Source organism: Lipotes vexillifer, unplaced genomic scaffold (assembly GCF_000442215.2).
Source record: "Lipotes vexillifer unplaced genomic scaffold, Lipotes_vexillifer_v1.1 scaffold232, whole genome shotgun sequence".
Taxonomy (NCBI): domain Eukaryota; kingdom Metazoa; phylum Chordata; class Mammalia; order Artiodactyla; family Lipotidae; genus Lipotes; species Lipotes vexillifer.
In genome coordinates, this window is record NW_006793997.1 from 738,067 (window position 1) to 753,246 (window position 15,180).

General features: G+C 43.1%; 1 protein-coding gene across 1 annotated transcript in view; it reads right to left on the reverse strand.

Annotated features, from left to right (window-relative positions):
- VPS35L (VPS35 endosomal protein sorting factor like) overlaps window positions 1–15,180 on the reverse strand; it is a 132,667-nt gene that overhangs the window by 101,569 nt on the left and 15,918 nt on the right. The window contains 3 exon segments of the mRNA XM_007466923.1: window positions 2,977–3,061; window positions 8,981–9,109; window positions 12,740–12,816. Coding sequence (XP_007466985.1) covers window positions 2,977–3,061; window positions 8,981–9,109; window positions 12,740–12,816 — 291 coding nt within the window.

The following is a 15,180-nucleotide window of genomic DNA, read 5'->3' on the forward strand; positions in this document are numbered from 1 at the left end:
CGCCCCCCTCCAGCCACGCTGGCCTCTCAGTTCCCCAGACCTGCCAGGCCTGCTCCCACCCCAGGGTGTTTGCACTGGCTGTTCCTTGGTCATAAGCCGGCCCCACGTTGCCAGCATACGGCTCATCTCTCACCTCCTTCAAGTACTTGCCCACACACCGACTTCCCAGCGAGGCCTCCCCCGACCCCCCCATTTAAATAAAAGCGCTGCCCACTTCACCCTGCTCTGGTTTGGGTTTTATTCATCCATAGCACCAATCCTTGTCTAACACACAATCAGGTTTACTTATTTGTTCTGCGAATCCTCTCTTTCTGGCACAGCCCACGAAGGCAGGGATTTTTGTTTCTTATTTGCTGACACAACCTCAGCACCCAGCAGAGTGCCCGATGCCACCTTCCCAGATCATCTGAACCCAAAGGTCCCGTCTTTTGGCCGGGACATCTCTTCCTTTAGCCCAGTTGGCTCCCATTCTCCTTTCCTCTGGCAACAGCATCACCCTTTCTCCTTTGGGGCAACCAGCTCTGGATAACCTGCACATTTCATCCCCCAGATCCCATAACTGGCTCAAGGACTGACGTGTGATCCAAGCCAGGCCAATGAGATGGAATTCCAGGACTTCTGTTGGAAAGCGAGGATAAAAGTTCCTTCCTTGTCCTGGGACTACTAGCAGCAAAACTGATAAAAGTTGAGGACACCTTGTGGAGCTTAAGAATGAAGCCAACCCAAGAAAAAGTACTAGAAAAAGCCAAGGTCCTGAAGACACTGTTTGAGTTCCTGAATCCAGCTATACCTGAAGCCAGAAACTACCCCTGGTCTTTTCAACATAAGCCAATAAATACTCCCCCCTTTTCCAAGAGGAAATGAATGAGTTAGATTTTCTGTCACTTATTCTAGCTAATACACTCAGGTCCCCGGTCTCCTGCACAGAAATAAATGGGTCTCTCTGAATGACATTTCATTTTCTGACACATTTGACCTTTCAATGGGTCACAGACAAGACTTGCCAGGTTGGGAGCCCATTGGTCCTTCCTCGGCAAGACAGCAAAGGTCTGTTCCGACCCCCTGTGTGTTCAGTTCTCAGAAGATGACTGTCTCCTAGTTCTTGCGGGGCACCTCTCTGCTGAACGCCATGTACAGCCTACAGGCTGCACGGTTTGGGCAAACTGCTAATGGCATTATGTTCTGGCCACTGACCATCACCAAGCAGCATGGAGACCTCCTGTTTCTCCAAGGGGCTCCTGGTTATTAATCTCTTCAGTTTAAACCTCTCTGCTGCACTCCCGATGATCATTCGGCTTGAGGGGTGGAGTGTGGGACAAGGGGCAGCCACAGTGATGCAGGAAGACCTCATAGGAGCTGCAGCCATCATCCATGGGGCAGAGAACAGGGGCTTGGACTAAGGTTTAACAGAGAAGACAGAAAAATGGACGTACTGGGGAGAGATTGAGGAGGGTGAATTGAAGAACCTGGAGACGGGCTGGACATGGGGCACGGGGGAGAAAACTCAGATTTCCAGTGTGGGCACGGGGGGTACATGGTGCCGCCATCCCCTGAGACAGAAACCCAGCGCAGGGGGGGAAAGGCTGGGAGGAGACGCCAGGTTCAGTTCTGAACAAAGTGAGCTCCAGACTCTATGAGCCGGCCGGCAACGGACCGAGCCTGGTCTGTATAAGACGTGTGCTCCCCAGCCTGCCTTGCTTGGCTCACTCGCCTCGCTAGCCTATCAGAAGGTTAGAAACACACAATTTAAAATTCTTTCAAAAACAGCACCCGCACCCTTGCTCCCCTCATTAGAGCAGGGGAGCAAGGGTAGGGGTGGGAGTTTTGGCCTCCCTCGTGACTTACCTAGTAATTTAAACCACAGGAGAACCCAATTTAAAGCAACTCTACCACCCAACTTCTGGCAAAACAAACGTACTTCTTAGATTTGAGATGAATAAAACTAGTACTTACCAAATGTATCAAGTATGTCGGTGATAAGGACAAATTTGCTTGGGTAGAACTGAATAACACTTGTGTCCGAAAGAAGCTTTGAACACTAGAAAAAGAGAAGAGAAAAGAAAAGTCACTGTCATGTCTGACTGGGTTGGAACACTCCAGGCCTGGAAAATTAAGGATCTCCACAAACAAGTGCAAGTGTGTATCATGTGCCAGGCCTGGTGCTAGTCACTGGAGGTATAATGACAAGCAAAACCACCGTGCTTTTGACAAAGGGAGTCAACTCTGCTCACAAGAGAGCCTCTTAATGAAAGGCACCATCACCTCCCTCAGGAAAGCCACGACTCAGGAATCTTATCCAGAGGGTCTGAACTAGGGTCAGCACTCGGTCACCAGAGAAGTCAACCAGTGTCCCTGCAAGTGACTCCATCGTTTCAGCATTGCCTCCGCTGGTTTATTTCAGAATGGACTTGATTCTTAAATGTTCTTTTCTATGAAATGACCCCAAATGGACGTACTGGGGAGAGATTGAGGAGGGTGAATTGAAGAACCTGGAGACGGGCTGGACATGGGGCACGGGGGAGAAAACTCAGATTTCCAGTGTGGGCACGGGGGGTACATGGTGCCGCCATCCCCTGAGACAGAAACCCAGCGCAGGGGGGGAAAGGCTGGGAGGAGACGCCAGGTTCAGTTCTGAACAAAGTGAGCTCCAGACTCTATGAGCCGGCCGGCAACGGACCGAGCCTGGTCTGTATAAGACGTGTGCTCCCCAGCCTGCCTTGCTTGGCTCACTCGCCTCGCTAGCCTATCAGAAGGTTAGAAACACACAATTTAAAATTCTTTCAAAAACAGCACCCGCACCCTTGCTCCCCTCATTAGAGCAGGGGAGCAAGGGTAGGGGTGGGAGTTTTGGCCTCCCTCGTGACTTACCTAGTAATTTAAACCACAGGAGAACCCAATTTAAAGCAACTCTACCACCCAACTTCTGGCAAAACAAACGTACTTCTTAGATTTGAGATGAATAAAACTAGTACTTACCAAATGTATCAAGTATGTCGGTGATAAGGACAAATTTGCTTGGGTAGAACTGAATAACACTTGTGTCCGAAAGAAGCTTTGAACACTAGAAAAAGAGAAGAGAAAAGAAAAGTCACTGTCATGTCTGACTGGGTTGGAACACTCCAGGCCTGGAAAATTAAGGATCTCCACAAACAAGTGCAAGTGTGTATCATGTGCCAGGCCTGGTGCTAGTCACTGGAGGTATAATGACAAGCAAAACCACCGTGCTTTTGACAAAGGGAGTCAACTCTGCTCACAAGAGAGCCTCTTAATGAAAGGCACCATCACCTCCCTCAGGAAAGCCACGACTCAGGAATCTTATCCAGAGGGTCTGAACTAGGGTCAGCACTCGGTCACCAGAGAAGTCAACCAGTGTCCCTGCAAGTGACTCCATCGTTTCAGCATTGCCTCCGCTGGTTTATTTCAGAATGGACTTGATTCTTAAATGTTCTTTTCTATGAAATGACCCCATAGGCAAATCTCCAGGGTTTCTTAAACTAGCACCTATTATTTATACTCACTCTTAAATTTCCTTCTAAAAGGAAACGTGACAAGCTTCAAAGAGTTACATGTTTCTCTGGAACTGTGCTCTGCAAGCCAGGAACATTTTGGCTTTGCAGGGAATTCCTCAATCCCTCTGCCATCACTCACGCCAGAGGGCCATCGACGTGTTCAGGACTCATAACGGAAGATGGCAGCCACACAACGTGGCCCCGAACATCCCAGATGAAGTCATCTTGTATAATCAGAAACAAAAATCTATCTCTACTTCGAAGAACTAGAAGTAATGCCCTGAAATCTTTGCAAATTCAGAAGTCTGGATAAGGAACTAGATAACCTTGCCATATTTTATCAGACAGGAAAAATGTCACGTTAAAAAAAAAAACTATTTGGACATTTAGAAAGGGTCCTTTCATATGTATGCGCTTCCGATGTGCACAGAATGGCTAGAAAGTTCATCATATCAAGATGTAGGCTGACATGTGTTTTCAGTTTGGTTTTGTTACACAATATCTAAATTATTACATTCATCAAGTTTCTCCTTAGCATTATGTAACTAAAAGTAAACAATGTGTCTAATTTGTAAAACATCCTCTCATAGCCCAAATGTTATTTGGGGATTGGATGTGAGGGGAATGTAAGCTGTTAAAACAACGGCAATGACACCAAATGTGGCATCTGGATGTACACAGAACTCCATTTCCTGACACCTTGCTTTGTGTTTTTCACATGCCCTTTATGAGCGCTCCAACTTAAACAATTAATTACCCCATGAGATTTCAGGGCTTGGAAAAAACAAACAGTTCTGAATCCTAGAGACTGTTTACAATACACAGCTCTTGGTTCCTAGGGATGTGACATCTCCTGAGTTCCTACCCAGAGCCCCTCAGAGATGGGTTACTGCCCACTGGTGAGGTGAGAGGGAGAGAGAATTCAAACAGAAGATTTCAAATTAAACACAGCTGGCGTTTCCCAACACCTGTGCGTTGATTTGTCTCCCAAGCTGGTGTCACAGAACATGTATTTTATAAAGACAATAGGAAGCAGAAAAAATGTTTTAATCCAAAGTTAAAATCACAATAATGTCATAAATTGAAGTTACCTTTTAAATCACTATTTTGAAGATTCCACAGTTTTTTTGTAAAGCTTTGGTGCAGTTTCCTAAACCAATAAAAATCAGGCACCCCAGGGTATGTGTTAAAAAAAACAGATTCCCTGCTCCAAAATCAGTATTTTCAACGAGGGCCCCAGGTGACTGCTGCACTGAAACAAGCCCAGGACACACTGGGTTCCTGAGATCCACAATCTGTACCACATTCTGAATGAAATGAGCATTCTACAAACCAAGGGTTCTCAGCTTCGGAATCATCTGGGAAGCTTTGTAAAATAACAGTGCCTGGATCCCACTCTCAGAGATTCTGATTAAGCTGGTCTGGGGTGCAGCTTGGACATCAGGATTTCTTAAAGCTCCCAAGTGATTCTAATGTGCAGCCAAGGTTGAGAACCATTGTTATAAACATTTCCTGAGCAACTAACTGATAAATTACTCTGCCTAAAATACTTGCTATCGAATTTATTAACACTGTGAAAAAAATACTAAAAGAATGCTTTTCATTTGTTTCCAATTAGCAATATTCTAGAAGGAAACTAGCAGTTCCTAAAATTAAGTTGGAATTAAAAACCAAAAATTTGAACCAAAGCAAATGGATAAATTAAAAGATAATCTATGGTTCAGTATAAGAAAGTATGACTAGATGGATGGATAGAAGGAAGGCAGGAAAGGAGGGAAGCAGACTAATTAATCAGAGGACAATTACTGCCCACAATATATATTTTTTAAATCCTAAAAATGAGTAAGAAAGGTACAAATAACATAATGGAAAAATAAGCAAAAGGAATCAACAAAAGGCATTTTCCAGAAAAGGAAACCCCAATGGCCAATAAACATATGAAAAGATGCTCAATCTTATTATAATCGGGGAATTGCAAATTAAAACCACAATAAAATATGATGTTATTACCTCCTAAATTGGAAAAATTAAAATAGAAAGTCTGCTCATTCCAAATGTTGGTAGGCCACTGAACAGCACAGACTCTCACACTCCCACTGCTACTACAGTGCAGGCTGGCACAACTACTGCGGAAAATAACTTGGCATTGTCTGGAAAAGCAGACAAGGCACACATCCTACACCAAGCAACTCCACTTTTAGGTATGGGCCTTCATCTAGAGAAACACTTTATATGGTCACCAGCAGACGTGACCAGCGTTCACAGCAACATCGTTCATAATAATGAAAAAAGGAAAAAGAAAAGAACCAAATGCCTATCAACAGAATGAATGATACATAATTTATGCATCAGTAGATTAACTCTGCTTCAGATGGCAAATCTCTCCAACTGATCTGTAGGGTCAGTACAATCCCTATCAAAATTCCAAAGTTTTTTCTTTTTTTGGTAGAAATTGACAAGCTGATTCTAAAATTCATATGGAAATGCAAAGGACCCAGAAGAGCCAAAACAATTCTGAAAAAGAAGAACAAAGTTAAAAGACTTATACTACCTAGTTTCAAAACTTACCATAAAGCTATAGTAATCAAGTGTGGTACTGGCATAAGGACATACCTATAGATCTATGGAATAGAATTGAGAGTTCAGAAATAAATCCTTACTTTTATGGTCAATTGACTTTTGACAAAGGTGCCAACATAAGTCTTTTCAGCAAATGCTGCTGAGACAACTGGATATCCATATGGAAAAAAATAAACTTAGACACACCATACATACAAAAAAATAATTCAAAATGGACTATATAACCTAGATGTAAGAGCTAAAACTATAAAACTTCTAGAATAAAACATAGGAAGAAATTCTCACAACCCTGGGTTATGCAAAGAGTTCCTACATACAACTCCAAAAGCATGAGCCAAAAAGGAGAAAACTGATAAAGTGGACTTCATTGAAATTAAAAACTCCTACACTTCAAAAGATACCATTACGAAAATGAAAAGACAAGCCACAGACTAGAAGAAAATACAAGTAGATCATGTATTTGATAAAGAACTCGTATCAAGGATAAAGAATTACTACAACTCAACAAGAAGACAACCTGATTTTTTAAATGGGCAAGTCTTGAATAGACAGTTCACTAAAGAAGATATAAAAATGGCCAATAAACATATAAAAAGATGCTCAACACCATTAGTCAGTAGGGATATGCAAATTAAAACCACGATGAGGGCTTCCCTGGTGGCGCAGTGGTTGAGTGTCCGCCTGCCGATGCAGGGGACACAGGTTCGTGCCCCGGTCCGGGAAGATCCCACATGCTGCGGAGCGGCTGGGCCCGTGAGCCATGGCCGCTGAGCCTGCGCGTCCGGAGCCTGTGCTCCGCAACGGGAGAGGCCACAACAGTGAGAGGCCCGCGTACCGCAAAAAAAAAAAAACAAAAAAACCAGGATGAGGTACCACTTCACACCCACTCAGATGGCTATAATCAAAAAGATGGACAATAACGAAACGAGTGATCGAAAAGATATAGAGGAACTGGAACCCTCATACATTGCTGGTGGGAATGCAAATGGTGCAGCCATTTTGGAAAGCAATTTGGCCGTTTCTCAAAAAGTTAAACATAAACTTACCATATGACTTAGCAATTCCACTTCTAGGAATCTATCCAAGAAAAATGAAAATATACGTCCATACAAAGACTTGTTTGCAATTGTGAACAGCGGCATTACTCATAATGGCCAGAGTGTAAACAACTTAAATGTCTATCAACTTGTTAATGGATAAGTAAAATGTGGTTATGCATGCAGTGGTATACTATGCAGCAGAAAAATGGTACAGATGAACCTCAAAAACACGGTAAGTGAAAGAAGCCAGATGCAAAAGAGTACATAATGAGTGACCCCATGTACATGAAACGTCCAGGAAAGGCAAATTCATAGAGTCAGAAAGCTGATCGGTGGTTTTTCTAAGGCTGAAAGTGGCAGCAGGGTTTGAGTGCTAACAGGCTTGAGGAAATTTGGGCAGGGGGTGGGGCGGGGGCGGGGGGTGGGCAGTGGGTATGAAAATGTTCTAAAACGGGATTGTGTAATCGCTGGGCAACTCTGTAAATTTACTAAAAACATCACTGAATTGCACATTTACAATGGTGGATTTTAGGATATGTAAAATATCCTCAATAAAGCTGAAAAAACAAAAGAAAGTAAAATCTTACTGCAGAGCAAATAAGGGAAACTGCTCATTTCTCCATATTCTGTACCTTGACTAGCTTTTTTGGATAAAGAAGGCAGTCTTTAAAGTATTGAAAGTCAAATAGTTACTATTAGCTAGATGTGGAGTTAATTAAACAGTTGCATGATTATTTTCTTTGGGAAGACATGAATCGAATCTCCTCCGGATGTCAAGCTCTTAGAAGTCACAGTTCTATACCACAATACTCTATGGAGAGATGTTGCCAACAAAAATATTTTGAAGACGCTCTTGTTAGTTTAGATATTCTCTCGCTTGAGCCACTCAGCAAGCAGCCTCCATCACATGCCTGCAGGATGAGAGGAACCTTCTTCAGAGTATTTGCTTTGTCAACTAACAACAGTGATAGAAGGACAAAGGGCTTGGGTTTGCCTCTGTCATGAACACCAAAAAAATAGCACCTGCCATACAAAGTGTCATCTTAAAAGACTTCAAGTACCCAGTGTAAAGACTCCCAGAGTAAGAAAACAAATGTCACATTCCCATGACAATAAACAAGAATGAAATCTTGTCCTTCTGAACTAAAATGGCTGTTCAGAAATTCTCTATTAACTCTGCTCTGAAAAGCATAACGCTTACATTATTCCTTTTACAGTGTACTTCTGAGCATGTTTTGACAAGACAGGATGATCTTAAGAGTCAAGAAACAGAATAAGCTGTTTTCCCTGTGGAACTTGCTCTTGTGATCCAAGAGTTGTCATGGATTAACAAATTCATCAACAAAGAGGATTCAACAAACACACCTCTCTTAACACTGTATAAACATTTTCTTTGTCACATCATTATGCAGAACATGACCCCAAAATGCATATATCAGGGACACACAGCCATTAGTTCCAAAGATACAAAGAAAATCTGGCCAAGGAAACCCAAAAGACAGTTGATCAATCTTTAGTCTACACAAATCACAAATGTGTCAGGTGATGTAACAGGGCCAATGAACTGCACAACCCAGGGGGGACATCAGTAATTCTGTAATCTAGGGTGCATTTCCTGGAACTGCACAGTGCACTACCTATGCAGCTGCACATGGTGGCCCTGGGATTAGCCATCTCATAAAAACACTGATTCATAATTATGGCCTTTCACAGGAAGTATGTGAAAATAGAACAGATGAAAAAATTAGGGTAAGACCCTGAAGGCAGGCCTCTGAAAACCTTAATTATCCACAAAGGAGTTTTACAAAGGAAATTCTGGGGAAAAAAAAAAAAAAAATCACTCGACCTGACCTGGATGACTATTTTTAGAGCCTTCACTTTCTGGTCCGAGGCCCAGGCGTCCTTCAGCGACTGGTTGAGCTCTTCTATGCGGTTCACATAATCCTGTTGAGTCAAATTCAACAGCTCCTTTTGGGATCCCTGTGGGCAGAAAAGTAGAAAGATACAGGCACAGAAGAAAAAACATTGTTGGACTCCCCCCTCGCCCCCATGAACAATACTGGGTATTAGCTGAGTTTTGGTCTCTAAGTTTTCCTCATATCCTGACCAGGATTGATAGTTCTGTCTTGTAATCAAAGAGGTTCTTTGAGTTTTCTGCAAAGATGGCTAGAGGGCAGTGATTAAAAAACTGGCCTTGAACACAAGTCAGACCTGAGCCCATTCCCAGCTGAGCCACATTCTAACCATATGATTCTAGGTGAGCTGCTTTCCTCCCTGAGTCTCTTATGTGAACAGTGATAACATAACTTACCTTATTCAACAAATAGTTATTGGGGGGTATTGTGTGCCAGGCAAGTATGGTATACCAGATGCCCCAGATACAAAGGTGAGCAAAAAGACATTGTTTCAGCACTAATGGAGTTTAAGGTACAGAGGACAAGATGGACATTAATACAAACTGAGACAAATGCTCGGGGAAACAATTCTACAAAGACACATATCATAGTTCTCTGAATCTGAGGTGCCCGTTTTAAGAAGCACAACTGTTTTATGTACCACGAAGGAAGAAAAAATGCCAATCACGGACATGCACCAACTGAGAGACACAGTCCAATTTCAGGGATATTCAAATGTTGGGGGAAAGGTTCATCTCAGAATGGACTCTAGAATGGCGGTCAAGAATGGTTTCCTGGAGGAAGTGATGCTTGAGACAAACTCTCAGTGGTGTACAGGTGTTAACTAGGCAATGGAGGGTTGTTAACTAGACCAGGGAGAGAGCATTCAGGACAGAGAGCAGACCCAGCAAAAACCCATGGCAGAAGAGGGCAAGGTCATCACATGGATGAAATATTATAACATATGTAAAGACCTGGCACCACCCGGCACACAGTACATGCTCACTAATCCTTGTCTACTGCTAAGATGCTGATTGCACAGCTCACAGGAGTGAGGGTCATGCTAACCCACATGAGGAGACCAGGAACCAAATCTTTTTTATATGAATGTTGCCTGGAATCCAAAGTAAAGACGACTTTTTTTTTTTTTTTAACTGAAGTATAGTTAATTTACAATGTTGTGTTCGTTTCTGATGTATAACAAAGTAATTCAGTTACACATATATATATACTCTTTTTCATATACTTTTCCATTATAGTTTATTACAAGATATTGAGTATAGTTTCCTGTGCTATACGGTAGGTCCTTGCTGTTTTTCTATTTTATATATAGCAGTGTGTATACGTTAACCCCAAACCCCTAATTTATCCTCCTGCCCTTTCCCCTTTCATAACCATAAGTTTGTTTTCTATGTCTGGAGCCTGTTTCTATTTTGTAAATAAGTTCATTTGTATCATATTTTAGATTCCACATATAAGTGATATCATATGATATTTGTCTTTCTCTGACTTACTTCACTTGGTATGATAATCTCTAGGTCCATCCATGTTGCTGCAAATGGCATTATTTCATTCTTTTTTATGGCTGAGTAATATGCCATTGTATAAATACACCACATTGTCATTATCCATTCATCTGTTGGACATTTAAGTTGCTTCCTTTTGTAAATAGTGCTGCTATGAACACTGGGGTGAATGTATCTTTTCGAGTTAGAGTTTTCTCTGGATATATGCCCAGGAGTGGGATTGCTGGAAGAACTCTTTATTAAAGGCATACAAGTAGGAGGTTCAGGAAATCTGAACTGATCCCAGCTGGTCACTTGAACTGTGAGATAGGATCCTCCCTGCCCCTCTGCTGTAGGAAGAGCCACGTGACTAGTTTGGGCAAATGGGTGGTAAATAGAGTGGCATGTGTTCCCTTTGGGCTGAGGCAGTGAAAAGTGACCCTTTCTTCAACTCTGCTGTGACAACCCTGGAGACATATGTTGAGATGGCAGCACCATAAGATGGTGGTATGTCTGTCACCTACACTGGACGAGTAATGTGAGGAAGAAATAAACCTTTGTTATATTAAGCCACTGAGATATGGGGGTTCATTTGTTATCACAGCACAACCTAGTCTTATCCTGACTAATATGCTATGTTAACCTGGAAGCCATGGGGCAGCCACGTGCTCCTGTGAGCAGGGGGAAGCAAGGAAACCAGTCTGTAGGAAAAAAAAAAAGAAAAAAAAAAAAAAGGAGAACTAGAAAGAGTCTGGAGGCTACACAGAAGCAAGAGACACAGAGGACAGCTGCTGGGGCTCTGGGTGGTTTTTCAGTTCCTGGTTCCAGGCCACTGTGCCTTTGGGTTCAGGGTAGTGCCCCAGTATCCTTCAATACAGTCCTTATTTTCCGTGTAAGCCAGCTCAAGTGACTTTCAGATACTCAACAGACAATAGAGCTTTGATAAAACCCTTAGCAATTCCCTTCCTACCAGCCAAGGTTGACTGATGACATGCAGACTGAGGCTCTCAGGCGCCCTAATTCAAAATATGTCATTTCTGAATTGGAAAATAAAATATTGGACTGTTAGACTCTGCTGAGCACCTAACAACTCTGGTCTCTTAAAGCTGGAAGGACCCTGAAACTGGGGCAAGATGCAGGGCAGAGCAATGGCAACTGCCATTATATGGACCTCTGTGGATTTCAAAGCATTCCCATTCAGCCTACACAACTATATTTTTTATCCCCATTTTACAGATGAGGAAATGGGTATAGAAAGATGAATGCCCAAGGGCACCCTGTTAATAAGCGGTCAAGCTAAGGCCTCTAGACTCAGAATGGTGACGGTGACAGCAGCTAACACTTGCAAAGCATGTACCATGTGCTGGGTGCTGGTCTAAGCACTTCACATACATTAACTCATGTAATCCCCTGTAATCACCCTAAGAGGCAGGTACTAGGTAGCACCCCCACTTTACAGATGAGTAAACTGAGGCACAGAGCTCAAGCTCTTAAGCACCTTGTCCCAAACTACAGAATTACCAAACAGTAGAGCCAGGATTCAAACCCAGGCAGTCTGGCTCCTGAGTTTGCCCTCTTAACCCCCAGGCTATGCTGCCTCTCTAAATGATACTCCAGAGGATGCGAACTCACCGCCTCCAGTGGCCAGGCTAGTAATGTTTATGAGTGAACTGGGCCAGGGAGGACCATGCAACCTGGACAGTACACAGCCAGGTTAAATGCAAGAATGTGAGCCCACAGTTAGGTGGAATTTAAAAGGAAGTCAGAAATCTGGATTTATACGTTAAATTTACTAAATTTTATGAGTTGGCAAGATTCATGTTCTTTAAAAGCACGTGCAGGCTAATTGAAAGAGTTCAGCAGCTGAGCGACCATGCACGGCCTCTGCAGCACGCATGACCGTTTTACACTATACGAGGCGGCTTCCCGGGAGATGGCTTTCACAGTTAGACCCTGTCCCCAGACACCCGGGGTTTGCTCAAGCATCACAGTGAGGAAAACGCCTTCAGAAAACCAGCCCAAGGAAGGCTCCTGTGAGCTTGGCCAGCCGCGCCACTGGCATCTTTCCCTCGATCAGTTGGTGCCTCAGGAGGACTGAACACAATGCGCAGCTCGAGAATTAATCAGACAGCAGCCACCGAGACTGACCTCACCTGGCAGAAACACGGGAAGCCCCGCCCCTCCCTGGATTCAACAACTGACTTGCTCACCTCCTCAAAATCATCCAGCTCCTCCAGCCTGGTCCGAACCTTCTCCGACATTGCGGATATGGCAGTCCCAGCTTTGCCTAAACAGAATGGATTCATGTCACACAGGTGGCTTTCCTCTGTCACCAATACCCCCAAAGGAAGGCATCTTTCACTCTACACTTCATCATGAATAAAGAGGCTGGGGAACAACTTCATTAAAGAAAACTCCCTGAGATTTTGAAAGCCATTTCCTTACGTAACCAAAGTTTCATCAGAAACATTTCTGCTTAGGAGCTGCCCGTGGGAGTGCAGTGGGCCAGCCTCAAAAAGGTTCTGCGACATCTGATATTTACAAACTTTTCACTGAATCATTTGTTTATTCCTAAAGAAAGGCGGTCCAGATAAGGATGCCAAAAATCTGTCATTTAATTGTTTTCCACAAACAAAAGGCCCTCTCAGGCTCATATTCACAGTGCAGAACTGTGGTACTAACAACTATCAAAACAACAATCCCACTGTCTGTCCAGAGGTGGAAACTCTAGGGCTTCAAAGCCGTCTCTTCAAGCAAACAGGACTAGTGAGCCTCCTTCCATCATCCGTCAGCACAACTCTTCCCATCAGCAGGGACTGGCGGGGAGAGAAGGAAAGGACTCCAGGCCACAGGCCGGTCACAGGACAGGGCTCTCTGGCCAGCTGGCTGCTGCCCTCCAGAGCCTCCTGTTTCAGAACGCTTTCTCCATCTCAAGGGTGATTCTGTTCTAGACCAGAGGTTTCCTTGCTCCTGCCTACCGAACTCACTCTCAGGAACTAAAGTTTACTCTTTTAAGGCACTGCTTTCTTAGCTCTGGTGTTAACTCACAGATTTGTCTAGGATCAGCTGAGAGCATCGTACAATTATTTAATTACTAACAACTACTAACATTAAGAAGTTTCCAAATAATTTGATATTTTTTTACCTTCTACTTTTCCCTTCATTTTGAAATATAGTACAGAACATGCATATATGTACATTTTAACAGATAATTATAAAACCTTTGTAGTCACCACCCAGATTGTACGCTGTCTTGCTTCTTTCATTCACCACTGACTTTAGTTCATGAAGTTTACCCCTGTCATCGCATAAAGCTGTAGCTCACACATTTTCACCACTGTTTAGTATCTTCCATTGTGTGACTACATCACCGTTTATTTCTTATTCTACCATCAGTGGATCCTTGGGTTGTATCCTGCTTGGGGTTACTATGAACAATACGCTATAAACATTTCTGTGCATGTCTCCTGGTTCATATATGCATGCATTTCTTCAGGGTAGTTTCTCAAACTTTTACAGGAATCACTTAAGGATGTGTTAACATGCAGATTCTGATTTTTACTAGGTCTGACAGGGCCTGAGACTCTGCATTTCTAATGAGCCCCTGGTGACATCAATGCTGCTGGTCCTTGGACCACACTTTAAGAAACACGGATTTGGGCAGAACTGAAAAAATGCATTCTATAAAAGGCCATATATAAGTATTTTAGGTTTTGTGAGTCATACGGTCTCTGTCACAACTACTCAACTCTGCCATTATAGCACAAACGCAGCCATAGACAATATGTAAACAAACCGGCATGGTTGTGTTCTAATAAGACTATTTATAAAATCAAACAGTGGGCCAGATTTGGCCTCCAGGATATAGTTTGCCAATTTCTGATCTAGGGTATATCCTAATAGTGGAACTGCTAGGTCAAAGGGTTGGCCCATCTTCAATTTGAACAGATAACGCAAAAGTGCTTTACACAGTGGTTGTGTCATTTTACACTCCCACCAGCAGCACATGAGCGTTTCCTGTTGCTCTACCTTCTCACCAGCAAGTGATATTGTCACTTTCTGATCTCTCCAAACTGGTAGGTATGCAATGCTATGATTTACTTTTTTATGGTTTGGGGTCAAAGTTATGCCCATAACAAAGGTGCTCCGACTCTCTTGATTTCTAATGTGCTGCCTCAACCTGCAGAGAACGAGGAGAGTTGCAGCTGCCATACCAGCGATTTGCACATAAACCACGGCTGTGTTCCTCTGCACCCCAATGATATAGGATCTAAGACAGTGGCTTCATAATCGCCCAGGAGCTTTAAAAATGGAATTCCTGGGTCCCCTTCCTCATGCTTAATTCAATAAGTGGAGTGGGGCCCAGTGATCTGTATTTTTAGGAAATATATATATATATATATATATATATATACATACATATACACACATATATATATATATATTCCTCAGGTGACTCTGCTAAACAGCTAGTTTGATACACCCTGGTCCAGACTGTGTCTTGGCACAAGAAATTGAGAACTGCCGTATTCAGGGACCAGTGGCTGATAAGACTGAGTGTGTGACTCCCCTCACCTGTGCATCTGTGTTTTCACAAGGGATAAAGACTTAAGGCAAAGGAAAGGATCTGTAAAAAGGAGAATTTCAACCA